Below are 26,330 nucleotides of genomic sequence, written 5' to 3'. Positions count from 1 at the left end.
GGACCAGGCGCAGTTAAAACTGGTGATCTTGAGGGTGGAGGAGAGAGTGGTCTTCTGAAGCACGGTTGGTATGAGCGCTGGATTTTGCGGTCGGAGCACTCTGTGTTTGGATTTGTAAGATCCAGTCTTACGCAAGATGTGACTTGGTGGCTCGGGAAGAAAGGAGAGTTCATCGTCTGATGGGAAAAGCTGGATTTCCAGGGTGTCGGACATTGTTTGGTATGGCACTACCGGATGTTGTAACAGCTGAGACTGAAGAGAGGTAAGCAGCTGCTTATATACTCTGGCTGTTGATTGGAAGATTAGATGGGCTCGCTCCTCCCTAAATTACGTTTAGGAACTTTAGGAATTAATCATTATTAATTATTATGTAATTAATTAGATTAAAAATTTTATATATATATATATATATATATATATATATATATATATATATATTAGGGCTGTCAAGCGATTAAAATTTTGATAAACGGGCTGTCAAGCAATTAAAATTCCCTATATGAATATATAAGAATGTGTTAGATCCGTGTTGTATACCTCATAACTGAGTTTGCATTCATTTGGAGTGACACCAACTAATAGTGTTCAGTAACATTATTAAGTGATCAAGTCATTTCCATATATTACATTCCCTGTGTTTCTATAAGTTAGGGTACATGGGAATTTGATTAAGAGGGGAGAAACTAATGTTTTTGGGTTAATTCAATCTTACCTGTTGCCACTGGAGGGCGCTCCAGGCTGCATGTTGTTTGGGATGGACAATGCCAAGTAATAAATGAAGAAAAATGAAGTTGTTTTCCCTTATCTTGTGGTGTTGCCTTTGTTCCTGAAAAGAAATAGATATACAGTGATAATCAGTGTTATACTAGCTAATTGATGCAGACATAACAACTGTGCTAACATCCACACACTCAGTTGGACTGCTCCCCAAAATCACTTACATTAGCTTTAATGTTATGTCTTCATGAACAACAACAACAACAACAAGAGAACAGGAGAGATGTGCCACCTTCACTGAATGGAATTTTCAGGACAATAACATCATAAACAGCAGTGTGTGATTTTTCTAATATGGCAAATTGTTAAAAGCACTTATTCCTTGTTCTAGAGGAAAAATCTGACAGAGCATGAGACATTTACCCCCTCACCTTCTTTTGACCATTAAACAAAAAGTTCTCCCATCTTGAGTTGCTACAGGCAGGGTTTATTGACCATGGACTTAACAACCTTTTAGCTCATCGTTTCAGACCATGTCAGCAGTCTGCTATTTCAGAGACTTCAGAATCTAAACCCTTTCCATGTGTATGTGTTGTTGTAATGATGTAATCTTGTAACGTTTATTGTTTGTATCAAGGCTTTCATGCAGTAATCTAATAGTCAATTACTCGTACATATGGTTTTATCCAAACAACTTATTAAACACATTTCTCTGGTAGATTTTTTTTTAGTAAAAGAGGTTCCTGGACATTGAACTCTTGACCTTTGCATTATTAGCGTCACGCACTATTGATTGAGTCACAGATAAACATATTTTCCCCAGTCTTTTTATGATATCTGATATCCAGGAGAAAGTCAGCTGCTGATTTTGAAAGTGAAACCAAGAGTTAAACTGCTCATTGCTATTTGCTTAGTCGATAAATAGGACATCCCCTAACTTGCTCTAGACCAATAAGCCTTGAAAGGTTGGACCTAAGATATACAGATTGAATGTCAGGAAGCTTCAACGTGTATAAAACTCAGACTCAAGCTACTGAAGTTAAGTAAAGCAAAAAGGTAAGTGACTTTCCTTCATCCATGGGTTACATGGGTATTTCAACACTGTTTATGAGGATGTTTATGTTTATGGGTGGGGTTAGGATTAGCGGATAGAAAATATCATTGGCTCAGTATAAAAGTTAATACACATGCAGAGTCACCATAAGCCATATATAAATGTGTGTGTGTGTGTGTATGAGTGATATCTACACCCTGACATGTCTTGATAAAGTTTTGGGCCATTATAAAGTTGATAAAGCTTAGGGCAATATTTTGAGTTATTTGTGTGTGTGTGTGTGTGTGTGTGTGTGTGTGTGTGTTTGTCCATTTAAGAGCAAAAAGATGAAGAATCCCCTTTTTTTTTTTCTTTTTTTTTTAGAACCAGTTCTCATTACACTACTTTACTTGTTACATTTTCAAATGACCTTGTTCAATTAAGTCCAGTAAGGTTATAGATCAGAGCAGTTTGAATTTTGGGCTGATATGGTAGCTGAACACAAATAAAACTTACAGCATTTTTATGTCTCATTCAGTGTTCTTGTGTAATTTGTGGTGAATGTGTGTGTGCATTATGTGAGTGTGGATGTCTGTATGTGTTGAAAGATGTGGGTTTTATTGTAATGTTTATATATGCATATAAGTATGTATAGTCTGTGGCTTTTTTCTGTTTCTCTGTCCACGTGTTTGTGTTAAGACAACACAAGAAACATTTTTTCACAAACTTCCCCAAACAGAAAAAGGAAAGGCTGCTCATCTGGGGAATTACCCTATTGTGTACTGTAGAATTACTGGAATATTTCTCAACCCATCTTAACTTTTTACCTCTAGTACACTGCAGTTACTTAAATGATTTTAAATGTGTGTATCTGTTCAACAGCTGTATTCTCCAGTGACAATGGACAAACCAGTATGCTTGATTGACACGGAGTCAGATGGGAAGCTGTGTGTGCAGCAGTCAGCTCTACAGATCCTGCAGCAGATCCAGCAGCCAGTGGTGGTGGTGGCCGTGGTGGGTCTCTACCGCACCGGGAAGTCCTACCTGATGAATCGCCTCGCAGGACAACAAACAGGTTAGACACCCATAGACAGCACTGATGGCATCCAAAAACATTATGCAGTAACATGCAAGTCAATCTGTTTTTGTGTGTGTGTGTTGTTGTTGTTTTTTGTGTGTGTTTGTGTATGTGTGGTTTTTCAGGGTTTGCATTGGGCAGCACCTATCGAGTCCAAGACGAAGGGCATCTGGATGTGGTGTGTGGATCACCCCACTAAAGCAGGAACCACTCTGGTGCTGCTGGACACTGAGGGACTCGGAGACGTAGACAAGGTGACTGCCAAACTATCTAACTATCTTTAGATTCCATAAATTGCTGGAGCTTCTTCTGTGTGAATGCATATTGTACACCAATCTCACAATCACAGATCAGGCATTGTGTGTCTCTATTATGGGTTGTGGTCTCATGTCAAATCAACATATCCTATCTGTCTCAGGGGGACTCAAAGCATGACACCAAGATCTTCTCTCTGGCCGTCCTTCTGAGTAGCACTCTAGTGCTGAACAGCCGAGGAACTATTGACAACAGGGCCATAGAGGAACTGCAGTATCCTTCTGATCATAATTTGAATTTCCAAAGCAGGACTTAGAAATATATTGTTGTGAGTGACTGCCACTATAGAAATATTCCTTACTGATAAAAATATTGTATTTACTTAAAAAGCATGATGAACATGATTTAGTGAACAAAAAGTACATACTTTTGAGTGTGTAGCTAAAGAGTAGACAAGCTTTGGGACATACTAGCACATCATACAATTGCGTCTTTGCTCTCTATCGCATCCTGTCACCGTAAACTTGCCTGTCAATCATCTTACATCCTCCACCACATTTCATTTAGTTAATTTCCTACCGTATCGGAGAGAAATGCAGTAGCACGTTGATCTGCAGTCACGGATCTTTCATGTGGAGAACATATGTATAATGATGCATTTAAAAGTTAATGGGCAATCGGATCTTTATAAAAGTCCACATTGGCATTGCAGATGAAATATATATTGTAGTTTTTTAACACTTTTTACTCGTGTTTGTAGTTCTGAACTGAATCCTCATCCAAAGCACAATGGGTTGTGGGCAATATTAGCCTTTATAGTGTGCACGGATCCACATTTCGAAAATCTACTGGAAATAGTAGACTATCCGGGGACTTTTGGCATACTCTATTCAACATACTATGCTTTGGGACACACTTATTTTAATCTCACATACTATTTAGGATGGATAGTATGGACACTGGGACGCAGGGTATGTGTCTTGTTCTCCTTGGTTCTTTGTGTGATTCATCACAGGTGTTCCTTGTTTAGTAGTCTTTGTGTGTATATAGCCCTTTTGTTTTATTGTTCCTTTGCCTAGTATTGTCCATGTAACTACTGTTCGGGGAATTTTAGTCTTGTCCAAGTTCATGTTTGTTTATTGCCAATCCATGTTCAAGTTTATGTTTAGGTGTTAAGTTTCTGTAGGGAATTCGCACTGCTTCGTTGACGATTTAGGAGCGCCTCTGCATGAATGCGTCTGAAGCACGTGTGTCAACTAGTCCATTTTTGTGATGTCACGACCAGGAAAGCATAAAAGTACATCCAGAATGACCGGCGTTAGTTTTTGTGCCTCAGCAAGCGCTCTGTGTGAAACTGTTTGTCTTATTTAATGTTCTCTGTCACTATATCAGTCAAAAGCTTAAGATATAATGGCAAGCAAACAAACATTTAGATTGTGTGCTCCCGCCTTTTCTCTGCCTTCTCTCGGGGGATTCAGCACTCTCTCTCTCTTGCAGTTTCTTCCACCTTGAGAGAGAGCCCTGTGCTTCAGTAGTCTAGCTCTGAGGAGGTATCATAAAGCATCGATGCGGGGGAATGTGGTTCCCACCTCATCATATGATGCCCATTCCTCCTCTGTGCCCTCAGGAGGCCATTCTGCCAACCCTGCCACCCTCAGTGCATCTTGAGTCAGTCCGCTTCTTGAGTCCTCTGAAGAGGGAAATAGAGGAATCAGTTGGGTTGTTCCCTGCCAGTTGGCTTCAGGGCACCAAGCTAGCTTGGGCTAGGAGGCCATAAAATGTGTTACTCCACCTCAGGCTGAGTCCGGTTTCTAACAGCCATACTTCATTGTAGATGTATTTTTTTGCATTGTGGCCATTGGCTACATTTGGTATATAACAACTCTTTTAAATTGAGATTACTAGTTTTATATATGGTCCCTGGCTCATAGTGAATCTACAACTGTTCTTTAACTCACACTAAACAGATATGTCACTGAGTTAACAGAGTACATCAAGATCAAATCACCTGATGAAGTTGTAGATGATTCAGAGTTTGTGAAGTTCTTCCCCAAATTCATCTGGGCTGTGAGGGACTTCACTCTGCAGCTAAACATCAATGGCCAAGATGCAACAGAGGATGAATATCTAGAGTTTGCTCTGAAACTAAAACTAGGTAATATTTAAAGCCTGAAAGTTTATTTAATTAACTGCTTGGTCCCACTTTATATTAGATGGCCTTAACTACTATGTATTTACATCTAAATTTATCATTCAATACAATGCACTTACGATGTACATTCATGTTTTTACATTGTACTTATATTTTAAAAAAATTCATGTATTTCTGTAATTACATTTATAATTACACTGTTGACCCATCCCTTACACCTTAACACACCCTTAAACCTACCTATACCACCAAACCTGTCTCTAATCTTACACGTATCCCACCTCAATAGCAGCAAAAGTGTTTTGCAATACAATATGAACACTATAAGTGCATTGTACTTATTTTTGATGTAAGTAGATAGTAGTTAAGGCTACCTAACATACCAACTGCTTTATCAGACTGTGCAGCTAGTTTATGGATATGTGATTAGTCTTTCTGTGAGCAAACAAAAACTTCCCAGTTCAAATAACTGATTTTAGCTTTCTGTGTTGACCTACAGTGATATCCAAGGCCATTTATCATTAACATGTTTATTTTTTGTAGATAAATTGAGGCTTAAAGTTTCATTTATTTTAAAGATTTAATTTTGTACACTGAAATCTTTGTGTTGTTCTCTTGAAGGTAACTCGAGTCAGGTGAATAATTACAACCTTCCAAGAGAGTGCATTCGAAAATATTTCCCATCACGGAAATGTTTCACCTTCCCATTCCCAACCCATCCAGACAATGTCTCTTATCTGGAGACACTGGACCCAGCTGAGATTTCAAAACAATTTTTGGAGGTCACTGATCGTTTCTGCCATTTTATCTTTGACCAGAGCCAAGTGAAAAATCTGAAAGATGGACACACAGTCACCGGCAGAGGTAAATCAGTAAGCCTCTTAATGTTTTGGACTGTCAGGGTTTTTTTTATGTGGACAGTGGGGTCTTCATGACATCTTCATGACATAATGCTTGAAAAATCAAAAAACAGATTCAGAAATGAAGCCTCTCTGTTAACCTATATCACCTGCCATTTGCTACTCTGTAAGCAGCCAGCGTCCATTTATTCTTACCTTTTTTAATTCCTTGTATTTTACCCCTGTGCCTCCCTAAAGTTTTGGGTCATCTTGCAAAAATATACGTGGACACCATCTCCAGTGGAGCTGTGCCGTGTCTGGAGAATGCTGTGATCGCCATGTCAATGATTGAGAATGAAGCTGCATTGCAGGAGGGGCTTGAGGTTTACCAGAGTGGAATGGAGAAGCTCAAGGACTCCTTTCCCCTGGAACTAAATGAAATCACCTCTGAACACCAGTGTTTCACCCTCATGGCAACACAAACCTTCATGAAACGCTCCTTCAGGGACCATGATGGGAAGTACTTGACATCTTTAGAGGTAGGTGGGAGATGCCATACCAAATTATACCATGGTCTGAATACTCTATTCTGATTGGCTGAAAGGTATGCAATAAAACCATTTAATGCACAGGTAGTTCCAAGTCAGTTTAATCACTGTTGTATATTAATGCACTGTTTTCATTGAAGCGCACACATGCAACCCTCACTCAGAGATTGTGCTGTGCACACAGAAACATTTAGGAGCACAGAAATGTATCAACTTTTATTAATAAAATAGCTTTGCTACTGAATTGCTACAGTATATTTCTCAGCAACTAGGGGATAACATCGCTGGTTTTGAAGTAATTAAAGTAATTTAATAGAGATGCTCTCTCTATAATGAATGCAAATAAACTCTCATCTGTCCTTTTCCGAGATAAACTGAAACTGAAACCGTTGATTCCACTCACTCTGTCACACACTGGGTCTCTCTCGTGCATGTAGTTTTATATATTTAGATATAAAGAGAAATATAGTGTATCTCTATTACATTGCTCAATGAGACTGCATCAGCATTTCCCCACTCCCAGCCTACTTCAAGACCAGCAAGTTGATCCGATCTTTCCAGCCCCGAGCCCCCTTTTCTGCAGTGGAAATGCACAGAACAGTTTGAGAACGGACAGAGGCCGGGAACCCACACAAGAACTGTGTCGGTGGAAAAGGGGTAGTAGAGAACTGAACTTCCCCAAAAATCTTCCTGAGCAGGAGGGATTTGAAAATTCGTGACTTACTGTCCAAGTGATGTAACTGACTGTTTTCAGAGGTGGTCACAGCATGGTGTGGAACCTATTTGCATAGTCTAAAGTTCACAGTTTGAGCAGGGTCTTTAAGGTATTACCTATGCATTATTCGCTTTCCAAACCATATCCAGATTAACCTAGGCATCGGGCTAAATATTGAACTCATGCATTCACAAATACCTGTGTACTCAGTGTTGTGTCACAAACAGCACTGATTAAGTGTATACAGTTCTGTGAATGTATATGGAGAGGATGTGCTCCATTCTGCATCCATTTTGTGTAATGTATGTATGTGAAGATCTGTCCTTTCTTTGTGACTCTTCTCCTGTGTCAGCAACATGGTCAGGCAAGCTAAGTACTTGTTTTTCCTGAGAGTCCTAAGGAATTCATGATTGTTCACCATTAAGGATAAGATTCAAGGAGAACAAAGAAGTTCTTGTGATTGGGGGGTCACTAATTGTTAATGTTTACTCCCCTTTAATTCTGATGTGTCTTCTATAATGTAAAGTCACAGTATTATCTATCCGTTATGTGCTTGTTTCTTTGTAGGGCAGGTGGATCTTTATCTGGACGAAGTTGTTCAGAGCAGTGCCCAGTTCCTCTTTTAACTTTCAAGGGGTTTTTTTCCAAATCAAAGAAAGCAAAGGAAAGGATAAACTGTAAATTAAATAGAAATTTCCATCCACCCATTTTCTAAACCTATGTAGGGTTGCGGGGATGTCGGAGTCAATCCCAGACGACAGGCAAGCAAACACACTGGATGGATAGCCAGTCCATCACAGGGCTAAATAGAATTTTTCTAAATAGAAGTTTTACCTGGAAAACTGGCTCAGGGGGTAGAGAAATTAAGAATCAAAAGTTTCCCGGTTCAAGCCCTGGTGCATCCTGGCTATATGTCAAGTGTCCTTGGGCAAGACACTGAACCCCTACTTGTTCCCAGTGGTTAGGATAGGTCACCTTGCATGGTAGCCTCCACCACTGGTAGGTAGATGATTAGATAGATAAAGTGCAAAAGAGCTCAAACAATGAGCATTAAGCATCCTTCCTGTTTTTCTGTGTGCTGTTTTAGGAAGCCATCAGTCGTCAGTTTGATGCGTATCTCTGGGACAATGAGAAGGCTTCGGAGGCAAAATGTGAAAGTCTTATGTCAGTTCTCTCTGACCCAATGACAGAAAGAATCAATGAAGGATTTTATGCCAGAGCTGGTGGTTATGATCTCTTCTGCCAGGACCTGGAGGACATTGTGATTCAGTACAATACACTGGCCTGCAAAGAAGTCAAGGTCATTAATGATATACATTACATTATATAGAACAATTCTATAATTATGACAATCATATTTTTAATTTTTAACATCATGTTTACCCTTTCCTTGTATGTCCTCATAGATTGCTGAGGTGTTGGAGAAGTTTCTACAGGAAAAGGTTGCAGTGACCACAGCCATTCTGCAGGCTGATGATAAACTAACCGAAAATGAAAGAAGGATTTGTGGTAAAACCTTTGTGTTTTCAACGCACTTGATGATAACATGAATAGGACCATCTCAGTTGTACAGTTGTTGTTTTTTAATAAAATCTAAAATCTCTTCCTTCAACCACTTCTTTTTTGGCTGACCAGAGGAGAGAGAGAGGGCAGTCCTCATGGAACAGGAAATTATAGCTCAGGAAGAGAGGCAGCGTCAACTGGAGGAGAAGATGGAGACTGAACAACAGAATAATGAAGAGAGGGTGAGACAGGTCATAGAAATGATGGAAGAGGAGATGTCCCGCCAACAACAGGAGACAAAGCGTGCAATGGAGAGTAAACTGAGGGAGCAGGCTGCCCTGATGGAGAAGGGCTTTCAGGAGAAAGCTGACAGGATGGCCTGGGAGATAGACGAGTTGAAGAGAAAGAATGCAGATGTAGAGGAGACAATGTCAAGAAAGTATGGACAAATGATATCAGATCAGCAGCGAAGAAATGAACAGAACATGGAAGTGCTGAGGCAGCAACACAGACAGCAGATGCAAGCAATTAATAGCAGACCCAGACCCGCATCTCGATCATGTTCTATACAGTGAAATGTGCTGAAAGATGTAGTTCACTGCATCTGATGTGACTTTTTGTTGTTTTGAAATCGTAGCTACAAATATTTTTCATGTTATATCACAGTTGTTTCAAGTTCTGCATTTTGTCAATTCAGTATGGTAATGTCTGATCACCCATTTATCTAAATTACATGGGCTGATTTTGGAATTTAGAATCTGACAGAAACATCTGATAGAAATAACATTGCAACCACTGTCTCCATGATTTCATTAATTTATTTTTCTTTCTTCTTTTAGCTTTAATAAATATCAGATGTACAGTGTAAGATTTGATTTAAGCTAGATTTGATTTAGCAGTGAAAACTTCATAGGCTGAATGTCTCTGATCCTCACTGAAGTGAGCATGTGAAACCTTGACCAGCTGTAACAAATCTGCTTCCTGGATCAGTGAAAGAAAACAGAAGTGTGAATGTTGCCTAGATCTTCAAGTTCTGTAAACATTGGATTAGACTGACCAAAGTAAGGCAACATGATGTTTATCACTGCCGAATCACATTGATTTAGTGCTTTATACAATACAGTTTGTTTTAAAGCAGCTTCACAGTAATAAAATAATGTCAATGTAGCAAAAGTTCAGCAATTATGAAAAAAAGTTCAGCTATAAAGCAAGTAAAGTCACATTTATTTATATGACGCTGTATATATTGTAATACTGTTTATACTGTAATAAAGTTGTGTATCCCAAAAGCCCTGGCTGTTATCAACTGAATTTCTAGTGATAGTAAAATAAAATACATAACATATTCTAAAGATGATCTACTTTACAGTGGTGCTGATACTGCCTGATGCACATCTCACGGTCATTTACAATCACAATCAATCCTCTTCTGGATTGGAATTGCAACCTTTATAACAAAACTTCCCCCACTGCCCGTAGGAGGAGCACACACTAATTAAACTAAACAAGAAACTTTGATAATTATATTGCTTCTACAAAGTTACATTTACCATTTCTGTCAGGACCACTATCGTCAAAGATGATTGACAGTTAGCATTCAGTTTGGATTGGTGTTTTGGTTCTGTTGTGGGAAAACTCCCTTAGAGCAGCGATAATGCAGATATCATTGATGTTCTTAATGACAATAATTTAATGTAACAACATAATTCAATAAAAATTTGTCTGATTCGATGAGGCCTATCAGAGGCCAAGTCCTGATTGGATGAGAGGAATGAGCTGGGGATGGAGGAGGGTAATTAGCTCCTGAGCAACGCCATAAAGCTGCTGATAATACAGAATGGATCTTATATATAGGGATGCTGTGATTGGTGTCGTATTCTTATAGGTAGACGTGAATCAGATGATGCAAGCTTGACTGACGTGACCTGCCAGAACTAGCGCTATGCTTGATTTGTGCTCAGTCAGATGGCCTGCCCTCAAAATCGCTTACATTAGCTTTAATTTTATATCTTCATGAACAGCACACATTCAAAGGTTCTGCCATCTTGAGTTGCTACAGGCACGGTTTATTGACCATGGATCTAACAACCTTTGTGCTCATCATGTCAGACCATATCAGCAGTCTGCTATTTTTGAGACTTTAGAATCTAAACCCTTTCTATGTGCATGTTGAAGACACAAGGTTATGTGGTGTTGTTTATCTTGCAAGCTTTGTTATTTGTGTAAAGGCTTTATGCAGTTGAACACATTTTTACGGTAGAAAGTTCCTGGACATTAAACTCTTGACCTTTGCATTGTTAGTGTCACACACTATTGATTGAGTCGCAGGTAAACATATTTTCCCCAGTCTTTTCATGATATCTGATATCCAGGAGAAAGTCAGACATTGTTGGGAATTTCCAGTGAATTTAATCAGGAACAAAAACCCAACACAGTTTAACAATGACTCAGAGTTTCTTGTATCTGCTAATACATGTTGCAGTTGCTGATTTTGAAAGTGAAACCAAGAGTTAAACTGCACATTGCTATTTGATCAGTCCATAAAAGTGGATGTAAGTCAGCAACAGGGAATATCCAGAGTTACTGAGAGAACAGGGACATCACCTAACTTACTCTAGACCAATCAGCCTTAAGGGGCTGGACCTAAAGGAGTGTCTAAGATATACAGATAGAATGACAGGAAGATACAACTTGTATACAACTCAGACTCAAGCTACTGAAGTTAAGTAAAGCAAAAAGGTAAGTGACATTCCTTCATCCATGGTTTATATGTGTATTACAACTTAAACACGGTTTATGAGGAAGTTTGTTTATGGGTGGGGTTAGGATTAGCAGATAGAAAATATTATTGGCTCAGTATAAAAGCTTTTACACATGCAGAGTCCCCATAAGCCACTTATAAATGTGTGTGTATGAGTGATCTCTACACCCTGACACGTTTTGATAAACTTTAGGTCCACGTCTTACTTTGTTCATCAACTAAACCCAGTAAGGTAATAGACCAGAGGACTATGAATTGAGGCTGATATGGTAGCTGGACACAAACAAAGCTGACAGGATTTTTGTGTCTCATTCAGTGTTCTTGTGTAATATGTGGTGAATGGGTATGTGTGCATTATGTAAGTGTGGATGTCTGTATGTTTTGAATGATGTGGGTTTTATTGGAATTTTTATGTATGTTTATAAGTCTGGCTTTTTTCTGTTTCTCTATCCACGTGTTTATGTGTGTGTTGTGACATAAGAAACACTTTTACTGAAACTTCCCCAAACAAAAAACGGAAGAGCTGCTCATCTGGGGAATTACTCTATTGTGTACTGTAGAATTACTGGAATATTTCTCAACCCATCTTAACTTTTTACCTCTAGTACACTGCAGTTACTTAAATGATTTTAAATGTGCGTATCTGTTCGACAGCTGTATCCTCCAGTGATCATGGACAAACCAGTATGCTTGATTGACACGGAGTCAGATGGGAAGCTGTGTGTGCAGCAGTCAGCTCTACAGATCCTGCAGCAGATCCAGCAGCCAGTGGTGGTGGTGGCCGTGGTGGGTCTCTACCGGACCGGGAAGTCCTACCTGATGAATCGCCTCGCAGGACAACAAACAGGTTAGAACTATACAGGCAGCGCTGATACCATCCAAAAGCTTAAGGGAAACATTATGCAGTTACATGCATATAAGTCATTGTTTTTTGTGTGTGGTTTATCAGGGTTTGCATTGGGCAGCACCATTGAGTCCAAGACGAAGGGCATCTGGATGTGGTGTGTGGATCACCCCACTAAAGCAGGAACCACTCTGGTGCTGCTGGACACTGAGGGACTCGGAGACGTGGACAAGGTGACATAAAAACCAAGTACTGAAACACAATCACCTAGTTCTGGCATGAAACTCTAAATAGCACAGGCTGATAGGTCTTTAGAGGTAAAGACCTATCAGCCTGTGCTATCAGCCTGTGCTCCGGTAGCGATCACGTCATTATCTACATAGCACAGCTGATTGGTTGCTGTTGCATCAGAGGCCAATAAGCTGCTGACTTCTGTTAGCAGTCTTTAGCGCGCTTTCAGAACGTATCTGGAATCAGTGTCTAAGATAAGTGATTGATGTTTTATTACACATATTGTGTGGTCTGTTTATTCCTAAATAGAGCAATCTTTACAAGTTTTAAACTAGTCTTATGTTAGAAATGTCAACATTTCAACAGCATCATGTCAACAGTTGCATGCGTGAATCACTCAGTACGTATACATGGACAATATTCCAATAATAACCCAATTAAGACAATACTCTGATTAAAAAACTACCATGTAAACAGCAATTTCTGATTACTTTAATCCGGCTAAAGTAATACTCGAAGTAAACACAAATCAAATTAAGATGTGGAGTATTCCTATTTTAGTCACATTATCGAAGTGCATTATAGACATGTACACACATTAATCACACAATTAACGTTGTGTGGGAGTTTTCACTGCATTTTGCCACGGGACACATACACACATTGACGGAAAAAACAGAGCATAACTTCAAGCAAGAAGACACAAATAAAATTGCTTTGTTCATAGTCTCGTGGAGTGATTACTAAGCATAAGCTGGAGCGTGTGTCTATGAAGCATAAAAATGGTTTATTGTTTGTATCTCTGTGAGTATACGCCGTCTAAGCTATGGATGAGAAGGTTAAAGTAAATTAGCATTCACATTCAACAAGATTACATGTTGTTTAGCTGCATAGAAAAATAATGACACATTCTTTTTCAAGTGTAATGTTTTCATTAGCTATGCTAACATGTTGATTCAGCGTCAGATCATGCTCTGTCATTCATTATTGCTCCTAATGGCTTTTTATCAAATAAGAGTATAAGGGTTATGTAATCATTATGAAATAACTTACTGATGATACTTGCTCAGGTGGTTGCTGGGTTCTTATCTTTATCAGCTTGCAAATATATCTATTCATGAGAACACATAGCATGCATTTCTTGTGCTAAGCCATTCGGCAAGGTAGCGAAGGTGCACATAGCCTTAAGTCACTAGTGCTAAGCCGGTTGGCAAGGTAGCCAAGGCACACACAGATAGTTAAACATGCGGTCCCATAAAAAAAAGCAGTACATATATGTCTTGCCGATAGATCTGCTTATTTTGGGGGGTGTTTTTTCCTATCCCTTCCTGTCTTCTGTCAGTGGCATCATTGTACAGATATACGTTTCTGCCGATACAGCAGTTTGTTTTCTCACTCAACATCACGGTTATAGTACTTGAACTGTCTAGTTCTCTCATTACCCTGTGCAACTGTGTAGGGTGAAAAGTTGCTTTACAATTGTATAACAATAGTCTTCTTTCAGCTGTTGCACAACAGCTCTACAACCTGTAAATGATCTGTTTAGTGTTGAAGAGGGCTCTGTAACATGCATGAATTAACCCCCCAATAAAGCAGGAAACAAGAGAAAAGATTCTCTTGTCATTGAGATTGAACACATGTATTCAATTAATAGTTTGTTAGTTTGTTGTAAATAGGCCCTTTTTAAAAAAAATAGATTTACGCAACACATTTACTTAAAGACTAATTTGCACTGAGTTTTGTTAAAAATAAAGCAGCTTTCTTTGAGATTAATCTCCAGTTTTTCTAACTCCATGACTGTCTTTCTCTTTCTCAGGGAGACTCAAAGCATGACACCAACATCTTCTGTCTGGCTGTGTTACTGAGCAGCACTCTGGTCTACAACAGTCGAGGGACGATTGACAACAGGGCTGTAGAGGAACTGCAGTATCCTTCTGACAATATAGATACCTATCATGTCATTTAGCTGATGGTTTGTATCCAAAATGTTTTACAAATGAGTACAAATACATCACGATTTTGTAGTCAAAAAACTTTTTGGGGGTGAGCAAAAATGCACTGTTTCAGTGTGTGCCCTTTAAATGCAAATGAGCTGCTGTGCTGGCCTAAGAGGGCGGAGCTTCACGAGCTGATTCTCCGGTTCAAGGAGTCTGTCAGGACGCACTATAATGACTGTGAATATATGCTACTGCATGGCGATGGAACAGGTATAGTTTAGTTCAATTATGATTATAACTTATATTGTCTTCTTCCACTATATTAGTACAAGCCTGTTGTACCGGACCCTATCCGAATGATGGCCAAAACTTTACAGATGAGTTTTATAACGTTTATGTACTTCACACAAAAGATGAAGCGTCTTTTTTCACTCTAGAAAATCACGGTAAGAGCTTAATAAAACAGTGCAAGTGTGCATTAAAATATTATCCATAAACTCTCTCTCTCTCCCTTGCATTATCATCAACATACACAGTGAAGTACACAGAAACACTCGTTACAACTAACAGTAAACAAATATATACAGACCTTATGCCTTTTCGGGTGGTCCTTAATAAACTGGTAAACTTTATATCCTTAAATCAGCTCCGATGAACTGTAATAAAGTGCTCTCACCTTATCACATTGCCATATCCAGTATCACTCTGGAGGCTGTAAGCTGGATCACGAACAGTTTGTACTGATCTATCGTTGAGTAACAAATTTTTAGCACAATCACTGTTTTGTATCGTCCCTTTGTATTGACATTCGTTCACTAAGCAGTCTGGTGTGAAATGATTCACGCAGACATAAACGAATTTCGGTAGAGTTGAGGAAGCGTTTTCTTCGAAAACAAAATGAATCCACCTCGTCTTCAGCGGCTCAGATTTCGGGAGTAAAGAGCTATGTGGATTAATCCATCCAGCTACAGAACTCCTAAAACACTTGGGAAATGTTCTCGTCAGTGCAGCAATGGTGGACTCGCTGTGAACTCCCTGTGAACTCGCTCAGGGCGGTTCTATGTTAAAACGGCAGTGTCTGTCAACATTCGTGGGCAGAGCCTGTGGCTAATGTGACGTCTCATTGCCAGGGATCTGGAAACAGCTTGTTCTGAGACACTGCATATGATTTATGGGGATTAAAAAACAAAAGGAGTCGTTGGATTTTTATCATTATAGGGTGGTTGTGTACACACACTGCCAACACACATTTATGTCCAAACACCATGCAAAAGTGAATTTTGCATAATGGGTCCCCTTTAATGCCATGTGTAGGTGTATTATGAGAAAGTGCGAGAAGAGCAAATGTATTTATTTATTTATTGAGAGGCACAAAAAGGAAAGTACGCCTACTTGCCTACATCTACACCCACTTATCTACGGCTAACTGCTTCCTTTATTGCTAGGCTTGGTGAAACTGAAAAGAATTTAGCACTGGTGTTGATAATTTGCTTAGTACTTCATGGAATGACACATTTGTTTTGTTAGACAATGCATCATGTGTTGTTTGGCAGACACCTGACATGTTTGGCATACCTGAACAAACTGTCAGATACGTCACTGAACTAACGGAGTGCATCAAGGTCAAATCATCAGATGAGGATGCCGACGATTCAAGCGAGTTTGTGAAGTTCTTCCCTAGTTTCATCTGGGCTGTGAGGGACTTCACTCTTGAGCGAAAGATTGATGGCAAAGATGCAACAGAGGATGAGTACCTAGAGTTTGCTCTGAAGCTGAAGCATGGTAATTTAATAATAGTAAAAAAAAACAATCACTATCTCTTTTTGTGACTAGTTTTTGTCAACAGGTTTGTCTCTTTTAAAATTCATAATTTATTGAGATAATACTTATGGTTTAATAATATTTAAATTGAGAGGATTGACAGCATGCCCTCATTTGTTTTAGGCACATCAAAAAAAGTGATGGAATACAACTTGCCCAGGGAGTGTATCCAAAAATTCTTCCCTTCCAGAACGTGCTTCACTTTCCCATTCCCAACCGCACCAGAGAATGTGTCTCGTTTGGAGAGCTTGGATCCTGCTGACCTTTCCTCTGACTTCCTGGAGGTCACAGATCGTTTCTGCAAGTTAGTCTTTCACGAGAGCCAAGTGAAGAAGCTGAAAGATGGAATCACAGTCACTGGCAGAGGTGATTCAAAATTAAATCTGAAAAAAACTGTTCAATACCTTTTCTGTACCATTATGTTTGACTTCTTTCCTTCTCTGAAGTTCTGGGTCACTTGGCGAAAACATACGTGGACACCATCTCCAGTGGGGCTGTGCCGTGTCTGGAGAATGCTGTGATTGCTATGGCAATGATTGAGAATGAGTCTGCAGTGAAGGAGGGGCTTGAGGTTTACCAGAGTGGAATGGAGAAGCTGAAGGACTCCTTCCCTCTGGAACTGAAGGATGTGTCCTCAGAACACCAACATCTCAGCAGCATGGCGACACAAACCTTCATGAAGCGTTCCTTCAGGGACACTGATGGGAAGTACTTAAAATCTCTAGAGGTAGGCTGGATCTCAGTTTCAGTTCATGTAGGATGATGCGGTGAATGACTCAGATTACAACTGTAACCATGCTTCCCTGACAAGGGAATGAGATGCTGCGTCTGAGAATTAGAAGATGTGAGAAGAACGTGTGAAATCAGTCCAATGACGTGACATAGGCGGGTGACGTCATGACCAGGAAACTATAAAGCATACCCAGACCAAACAGAGTTGGCTTCTAATAGGCTGAAACAAGTCAATCACAGACATGCAGACATATACACAAGACAGGCCCTTGTTAGTACGGTGGCATGGGTGTAAATGTTTCCATAGTGTCAAATTGTGAAAATAGTGTCAGCTTCTGAGGCAGACTCCTAGTCGAGTGGGCCCAGACAGCCATATGTGAAAGCTGCTATGCAAGAGAGATAGCCTCAAATATCCACTTGCTCATCCTCTGTTTAGATGCTGGGGACCCCTTCCTAGGTGACCTAAAACACACAAACAGCTAATCAGATTTATGCCACAGGGCAACTCTGTGGACGTAAGCATCTATTGCTCTAACTGAGCAAAGTAGATTCATTCTCTCCTGGTCTGAAGTTTGAAAAGGGGGGGAAGACAAAAGGCCTGCAATACAATAGATCTTGCCACATTAGTGGGGGACCTTAGGAACATAACCCGGTCTAGGGTATAGAAAAGCTTTCATCAGGCCTGGTGCAAACTCCAAACATGACGAGGAAACTGACAGGGCTTGCAAGTTTCCTATTCTTTTGAGAGACGTAATAGCGAGGAAAAAGAAAGTTTTTAGAGTCAGAAACTTAACTGGAACCTCCTCAATAAGCTCAAAGGGAGCCAGGGATAGGCCTTCCAATACCATGGCCAAGTCCCAAGCTGGCGCCCTCATGAGAAGTGCAGGCATCATCCTCAAAGCACCACAAAGGAAACAGGTTACCAATGGGTCTCTCTTTAAAGAGGAGTGTGGTAAGCAGCTATGGCCACTACATACACTTTTAAAGTGGATGGGGATAATCCTGCAGAGAAACGCTCCTACAGGAACTCCAGCACTCTACCAGATGGGCAGTTAACTGGGTCCAGCCGGAGATTCCTGCACCATGAAGTGAATACTCCCCACTCAAGGGCATATAGTTTCCTTGTGGAAGGAGCTCTGGACTGAAATATGGTCTCAATAACCTCAGTTGAGAGACCTCACAGAGCAGTATATATACCACCTGAGGACCGGCTTTCAGTCAGTAGAGTGTTCGGTGTCAAAATGGGAAACGCTGTTTTGACAAGCTGATGGCACGGTGCCTCGGAACTTCAATCTCGGAAACGGGCGCCTTGCAGTTGTTCACATGCCGCTTTAGTGAGTGCATATCAAAAGTGGCATATAATGAATATACATGCTTGTGATAGACAAACACCAAATAGACAGACGATTTCACACAGTGAGTGTTTGCTGAAGGCACAGAAGCTAACGCTTTTTGGTCTGGGTATGCATTATAGTTTCCTGGTCATGACCATTGGACTGATTTCACATGTGCTTCACGACACATTCACGCAGAGACGTTCCCACAGCCTCAAATTCTCAGACACAGCGAGAGTTCCCTCGAAAGGGAACACTTGACTCTAAGTAATATGGGGCAAAGTATCTCAAAATTTAAATTAAATTGCAATATGGTTTCAGAACCAAAAAATATATCGCAAACCAATCAGTGTGATTAATTTGCTGCCCTCTCCTGGGGTTCAGTGGTGTGAAGAGATGTCAGAGTGTACATAGATGAAATCTCCTCTGATGCATTATACACTAACTGTTACTTGCATGCTACATGTTATGTTTTTAGGAAAACATTAATAAACTCTTTGATGGATACCTGTGCCAAAACGAGCAAGCTTCAAAGAGACGATGTGAGGATCTCTTGTCATCCCTCTCTGCAACAATGACGGAAAATCTCAAGCAGGGTTTCTATGCCAAACCTGGTGGCTATGATCTCTTCTGCAAGGATCTGGAGGACATTGTGAAGAATTATAACAGCCAGGCCAATAAAGAAGTCAAGGTCTTGCCCATATTACACTTATTACACATCTTTATACACACTGCACACTACAGAAATATGATCAACATCACTGTAACACAGTTCGTATGTACGGGAAGAAGGAGGCGGGAACCGGCGAACGTTCAACATAACTTTAATATATAAAAAAAAAAAATACAAAACGAAAGTAAATGCCAGCAGACCCTCACGGACGTCTGCCGGCCACACAAACATAATAAAACATAAAGTAAAGTCCAGGCCTGGTCCTCTCTCGTCCTTCACTGTTGTCGCTCCTCCTTTTATGCTTCCGTAGCTCCTCCGTGAGAGATTTGAGACCGGTGCAACGCGCAGCTCCCTCGCGGCTCTCGCCCGCCCTGCTCGTCACAATCACAATTAACCTTTTTTTTCTGTATGTCAATAGGCTGAAGAGGTCCTAGAGGAGTTTCTGAAGCAGAAGTCTGTGGATTCTAAAGCAATTCTGCAGGCTGACAAAAAACTGACTGAAAAGGAAAAAAAGATTAAGGGTGAGAGTTTTAACCATGTAAATCCCAATTTCCCTGTTTGTATATTCTTACCAGGTTCCTTGTGTAAGAGGTGCTCAAAGGTTTAGGCACTTGTGAGAGTGCTGCTGAGACACTGAATGGAAAAGCCAAATTATTTTGGTACAAGCTGTTTCAAGGGTCCAAGATTTGCACCCTGCAATAACAATTATAGTCCAGGGTGGCTGTGTATGCCATTATCATTATGAATCAAGATCAATGTGATCAAGATCAGTACTTTGAACTCTTCTGGCTCCATTTTAAAGGGTTAGTTCACCAAAAAATGAAAATTCTGTCATTAATTACTCATGACATTACAAACCCATAAGACTTTATCAAGACTTTATCAGTTCATCTCCGGAACACAACTGTCAATCTTTTTGATGAAAACTGAGAGATTTCTGTCCCTTCATTGACAACCCTTTGCAACTACCACTTTCAAGCTTCAGAAAGGTAGTTTAAACAAAGTAATCTATGTGACTCCAGTGGTTTAACCTCAATTTACCACAAAATATTAATCTCCGATTCATGTTTACGCAATGTCTGGTCTCATGTCAACACAACACGCATACATCGTGGTGCTATTGAAAGTGGTAGTTGTGTAGACTGTCAATGGAAGTACAGAAAGCGCTCAGATTTCATCAAAAAGTTCTTCATTTGTTTTCCGAAGATGAATGAAAGTCTTATGGGGTTTGAAAGGATATGAGGGTGAGTAAATGATGACAGAATTTTCTTTTTTGGGTGAACTATCCCTTTAATGGTTCTAATTCAGTTCTAACTCATATTCAATATGCTATTGATGTTTTTGAAAGAGTGCAACTTAGATGAAAATAAACTCTTAGTAAAATATTGGAAGTTGAAAATGGAAGGAACTGTTCTTCTTAAAAGGTGTATTAGTATATTTATAAGCATTCACAGAAGTATATTTCCTTAAAGGACAATGAATGACATGTAAAAAGTTTTCTTCTTTCTATTTTTGTCACTGAATGACCAGAGGAAATGGAGAAAGCAGCCCTCCTGGAGCAGGAAATCAAAGCTAAAGAGGAGAAGCAGCGACAACTCGAAGAGAAGATGGAAGCAGAGAAACAGAGTAATGAAGAGAGGATGAGACAGATGAAGGAGAAGATGGATGAGGAGCTGAGGCTCCAGAGAGAGGAGGCTGAGCGTGCCATGGACAGTAAACTGAGGGAGCAGGCTGCTCTGTTGGAGAAGGGATTTAAGGATAAGGCAGACAGGATGACCCAGGAGATGGAAGAGTTCAAGAGACAGAATGCTGAAGCCGAGAGTAATAGAGCTAAAGAGTTTGCAGAGATGTTGGAGAACTCAAACAAGAGACATGAGGAGTCTATGGCTATGATGATGCAGCAACACAAAGAACAGATGCAGGCCATTCAGCGGATGAATGCACGCTCTTCAGGCGGTTGTTGTATTTTGTGAAATGCTTTAATTCTGTGATCATCAAACTCATCAGAGGAGTATATAGAGGTATAATCTTACAATAAAACAATACATTTGATCTCATTCTATCTTCACATGAACTTCAGTGATATTGATATGATGGATTAGGAAATTTAAATTTCACTTCCCAAGCATATTTTGTGTGTCTACTGTAAATGATCTATGATCTATCATAATTACGTTTATTTGACATTAGTATTAAATTTTAAACAGTGACAAATAAGGTTAATTAGTGATTCAACTATTTCTCTGTAATCATCAAATAAACAGATGGTATTTGTAAAAAACAAAACCTGTGTGTGTGTGGCAGAGGGGTGGTTAATAATTTGAGTACTATCAATATTCAGGCAAGAAACTGAGACAAATAACGATGCAATTACACATTTAGGTTTTTCACCATTTTTCTTTAATGAAATTGTGCCATCTGTATGCTCTACTAAGCGATAAAAATAAAAATGATGACATTAAAGGAGATTTTTACAATATGCAATGTAAAGTTTGCTAGTGTCAAACTCTATGAGCCCTTCAGGCTCAAGATATTGAAAGAGAAAATTAATGAGAGGGACTTAAAAGAAAAGATAATCTAGAATTGTGTGACTGCATTGGAGGGTGTAAATAAATTCCTGTTTACACCTGGTATTAAGATGTGTTTTGAACAATTGGATCACAAGTAGACGGCAAAGTAGACCAAATAACGGGGTTTTAAACATTTTTAGCTTGTCCACTTCCACAGGTAGTTGAAAATAAATTTTACCAGATTTCTTTCATAGTGTAAGACGCTCATGTGGTTGAATGCATTCGAACAGCCACAAAAGACCGCCTACTCTCCACCTACTGACCTAACGCATAAACATTATGTGAAGAGCGCTCTAACTAGATGGGATTTAAACTTTGTCAGCTGAAGACCCAAGTTTGGTTTGGACGCCAAGTCCAAGTTAAGTTTATCTACAGCAAAAGTCGTGGCTATTCTCAATACAAATACAACCAACTTAATACAAAGCTAATCTGACTTTTCCACTACAGACAATTCTGACAACTTCAGTTGTCAATACAATACTTCAGGGCAAATCCCTTCCCAAATACAATCACAAAATACTTCTGAATACATACAATACTTCAGGGGGGTAATTCCTTTCCTGAATATGGTGATGCCATCACATCTAAAAGCTACTATCACTACCCTAATTCACAGGTGAGTACCAGGTCTTTAGCTTTTATACACTATTGCCACCCTTCTGGGAGAACGCAGATGTATCACATGATTTACACTTTACTCATAGTGTTACTGTCTCACCCTGAGCGCAGGACTCAGTTGTCTAACACTATCACCAACTGTGACCACCTGGGCGTTCAATCTTCCGAGCTGCAGCATTTAAGAATACACTCTCAAGTTGCTCTTTACAGTAACAAAGTTTTACTTGACAACAGCCAGGGAGCACTCAGTCACAACAATCAAGAGACTCCCCGGACAGAAAAATACACACATATTCATATTGCAGTTTAGTCACAGCCATTACATCCCTTATTGCAACATAACACTTCCTTTCAAAAACAGTTAATGAGTAAATCACAAAAATTCCATCTTCTTTTAAACACTTTGTTTTGCGCACTCTAAAAAAGCATTCAATCTTTATCAAGAAAATTTCTATCACAATGTATACATGCATATCCCCAAAACCTGAATATAAGTAAATAGTGGGTAAATGAGAGATTGTTCTCACCAAAGGAATATATGTGTAAAAATGAACAAGCAGTTCTGATAAGATGATAAATGAGGAGTTTGTTAAAAAAGAAAATAATACACGATAATACACAACGTGTTATTAAACATTGGCAATCAAGTCTCATGTACAATTCCAAAGACAAGAAACAAGCAGACACAACCATACAATTCACTGCCAGTCAATAAGATGAAATGGGGCCGGATTTAGAGGTGTGGTCTTAAGGGTGGCTACCAGGAAGGAACTGCTCTCAATATGTGTCCTTCAGAGCTCAAGAGAAATCACAGAGAGCAGTAAGTTTTAGTAAGATTTTAGTAAAATCAAGCTTTAGTAAACAGGCAGCTTCATTTATTGATTACATCTCTCTCTTATATCACTCAGGTCCCTTCATGTCTTTATTCTGTGTTGTAACTTTATGTGTAATGGAAGCATGCTTTTAATAGTCATCTGTGTCTATAAAAAAAATTATGAATGCATATACGTGTACATTAAATCAGATCTGTGAGTGTGTGTGTACTGGTTTGACATACTTCCAGGGAATTTGCTACATTATGAGGAAATCCCAACTGTCTGAGATGGGGTTAGGAGTAGGGGATACAAAATATCATTAGCTCAGTATAAAAACCATTACACCCATGTAAAGACTTCGTAAAATACCAACGTGTGTGTGTGTGTGTAAGCTCCATCTCCAGTGATCATGGACAAACCAGTATGCTTGATGGGAAGCCGTGTGTGCAGCAGTCAGCTCTACAGATCCTGCAGCAGATCCAGCAGCCAGTGGTGGTGGTGGCCGTGGTGGGTCTCTACTGCACCGGGAAGTCCTACCTGATGAACCGCCTCGCAGGACAACAAACAGGTTAAACAGGGAAAAACAGAAAACGGAGCGGGGATGTCGGAGCATATCCCAGCATTTCAGGCTACAGGCAAGCAAACACTCTGTGGACCCTCAGGCAGGACGGTCGCCCACTGGAGAGGTACGTGGAGGAATTTTCTGAGCTTTCTTGTATGGTTAACTGGCCAGATGCTCCACTTAATGCGTGTTTTCTGAAGGGCCTGGATGAGGACACAATTCATTATATTGAACCTGCCTGTTACTTCTCCCTAGTCGAGTCTATTAATCTGATTCTCTTTTTAAATGGTTCTGATTTCGAAATTGAAAAGGTTCAAGAGAAGGTATGTCTTCCTCGTCCGGTCCCCTCAGAAAAACACGCGGCCTGGTCAGTTCACCCACAGCCAGTTTCCTCCACATATCCTTCTAGTGGGTCTCCCCATGCTGTCCTGCCTGTCCCAAATCCCAAACCGCCGAAGAAGATGGCGCCGCCGCATCGAATCCACGGCATAAAATGGCCGCCGCGAAGCCCAAGCCGCCAAGGAAGATGCCCGCTGCCGCGCCAGAGCCACAGGACAAGATGGCCGATACCGCGCCTGGGCCACAATACGAAATGGCCGCCGCGAAGCCTAAGTCCTTACCACAGGAGAACCAGTGGCTCATAGACTTTTGGACTGAACCAGTCGCTCCAGCTCTCCACGAACCCACTCCAGTTTTCCGCGAGCCCGCTCCAGGCTTCCACAAGCCCGCTCCAGCCTTCCATGGGGCCGCTCCAGACCCTGAGCCCGCTCCTGCCCACGAACCCACTCCTGACTCCATTCCAGCCCTCGAGCCTGCTACAGTCCACGAACCCGTTCCATTCCATGAGCCCTTTCTGCCCCGAAAATTTTTGGGGGGGGGGCATGTACCCATGGGTGGGACACATGTGCGTGGGACCCCTGACCCGCCGTGGCCGTCCACGGCCCCTGAATCGCCGTGGCCGCCCACGGCTCCTGACCGGCCATGGCATCACACGGCTCCAGACCCTCCATGGCCGCCCGAGGCCCCTGAACCGCCATGGCCGCCTGAGCTCCTAGACCCGCCCTGGAGACCTCCGTATCTGTCTGCACCTCCTCCCTCACCTGCGTGTAGGTCTCCAGGGCGCCTACCCCCCCTCCCTGGTTGTTCCATCCACAGCGCGAGGACGCGCCTACCGGGAGGGGGAGGTACTGTCACAGTTCTCTCCTGTCCCGGACTCCATCTCCCATCATCCTCCTTGTTTCCACACTTGCACTCATTTCCTCGTCATCTCCCCATCATCACGGATTACCTGCACCTGCTCCTGATCATCTGCACTCCCTTATGATGGACTCACTCCCTTCACTCCTTGTCTGTTCTGTTGTTTACTAAGTGTGTTTGGTTGTGTTCCTGCTCCTTTGTTCAATAAATGTTCCAGTTCTGTAGAAGTCTGATACTGCTTCCTCTTTACTACAACCAACTCTTAACAATTATATAGAACAATTCTATAATTATGACAAAAATAATTATGACAATCATATTTTCAATTTTTAACATCATGTTTACCCTTTCCTTGTATGTCCTCATAGATTGCTGAGGTGTTGGAGAAGTTTCTACAGGAAAAGGTTGCAGTGACCACAGCCATACTGCAGGCTGATGATAAACTAACCGAAAATGAAAGAAGGATTTGTGGTAAAACCTTTGTGTTTTCAACGCACTTGATGATAACATGAATAGGACCATCTCAGTTGTACAGTTGTTTTTTAATAAAATCTACTCTTTTAAGTAAAAACAGCAAGCTATATAAGCTATTCATGCATCTAGTAGAAAGGAGATTGATGCCAGTCAATGGCCAAGAGAATCTGAGACAGTCTCAAATGTCTCCATATCTACCATATTTTGAGTGCTGCAGTTTTTAGTGTACTCATTATTAAACACATGTGATGACATTGTAGAGTGTATTAGATTTGTCCCTTGATTGGACTGTTGTCTCTTTTCCATCTTTTATTCACCTGTTTCCTTCAACCACTTCTTTTTTGGCTGACCAGAGGAGAGAGAGAGGGCAGTCCTCATGGAACAGAAAATTATAGCTCTGGAAGAGAGGCAGTGTCAACTGGAGGAGAAGATGAAGACTGAACAACAGAATAATGAAGAGAGGGTGAGACAGGTCATAGAAATGATGGAAGAGGAGATGTCCCGCCAACAACAGGAGACAAAGCGTGCAATGGAGAGTAAACTGAGGGAGCAGGCTGCCCTGATGGAGAAGGGCTTTCAGGAGAAAGCTGCCAGGATGGCCTGGGAGATAGACGAGTTGAAGAGAAAGAACGCAGATGTAGAGGAGACAATGTCAAGAAAGTATGGACAAATGATAGCAGATCAGCAGCGAAGAAATGAACAGAACATGGAAGTGCTGAGGCAGCAACACAGACAGCAGATGCAAGCAATTAATAGCAGACCCAGACCCGCATCTCGATCATGTTCTATACAGTGAAATGTGCTGAAAGATGTAGTTCACTGCATCTGATGTGACTTTTTGTTGTTTTGAAATCGTAGCTACAAATATTTTTCATGTTATATTACAGTTGTTTCAAGTTCTGCATTTTGTCAATTCAGTAT

General features: G+C 40.6%; 1 protein-coding gene across 15 annotated transcripts in view; it reads left to right on the top strand.

Moving 5' to 3' along the window:
- Positions 1–26,330, top strand: part of LOC127511094 (guanylate-binding protein 1-like) — a 290,795-nt gene that overhangs the window by 217,217 nt on the left and 47,248 nt on the right. For 3 of the 15 annotated variants that reach the window (XM_051891595.1, XM_051891596.1, XM_051891594.1), the window contains exons 1-7: positions 11,379–11,579; positions 12,256–12,448; positions 12,551–12,678; positions 14,493–14,602; positions 16,205–16,395; positions 16,558–16,800; positions 16,881–17,161. In XM_051891595.1, the coding sequence (XP_051747555.1) occupies positions 12,274–12,448; positions 12,551–12,678; positions 14,493–14,602; positions 16,205–16,395; positions 16,558–16,800; positions 16,881–17,161 (1,128 nt within the window). In that variant the 5' untranslated portion in view covers positions 11,379–11,579; positions 12,256–12,273. Of the gene's footprint in view, positions 1–1,681; positions 1,774–8,424; positions 8,638–8,743; positions 8,847–8,972; positions 10,130–11,378; positions 11,580–12,255; positions 12,449–12,550; positions 12,679–14,492; positions 14,603–16,204; positions 16,396–16,557; positions 16,801–16,880; positions 17,162–18,978; positions 19,192–19,591; positions 19,695–20,703; positions 21,460–25,762; positions 26,264–26,330 lie in introns of those variants that run through there. The other 12 variants (XM_051891587.1, XM_051891586.1, XM_051891593.1 and 9 more) reach the window with 10 other exon arrangements.

The sequence above is a fragment of the Ctenopharyngodon idella genome, chromosome 4 (genome assembly GCF_019924925.1).
Source record: "Ctenopharyngodon idella isolate HZGC_01 chromosome 4, HZGC01, whole genome shotgun sequence".
Classification (NCBI taxonomy): Eukaryota; Metazoa; Chordata; class Actinopteri; order Cypriniformes; family Xenocyprididae; genus Ctenopharyngodon; species Ctenopharyngodon idella.
This window is presented reverse-complemented; position numbering and strand designations above follow the sequence as displayed.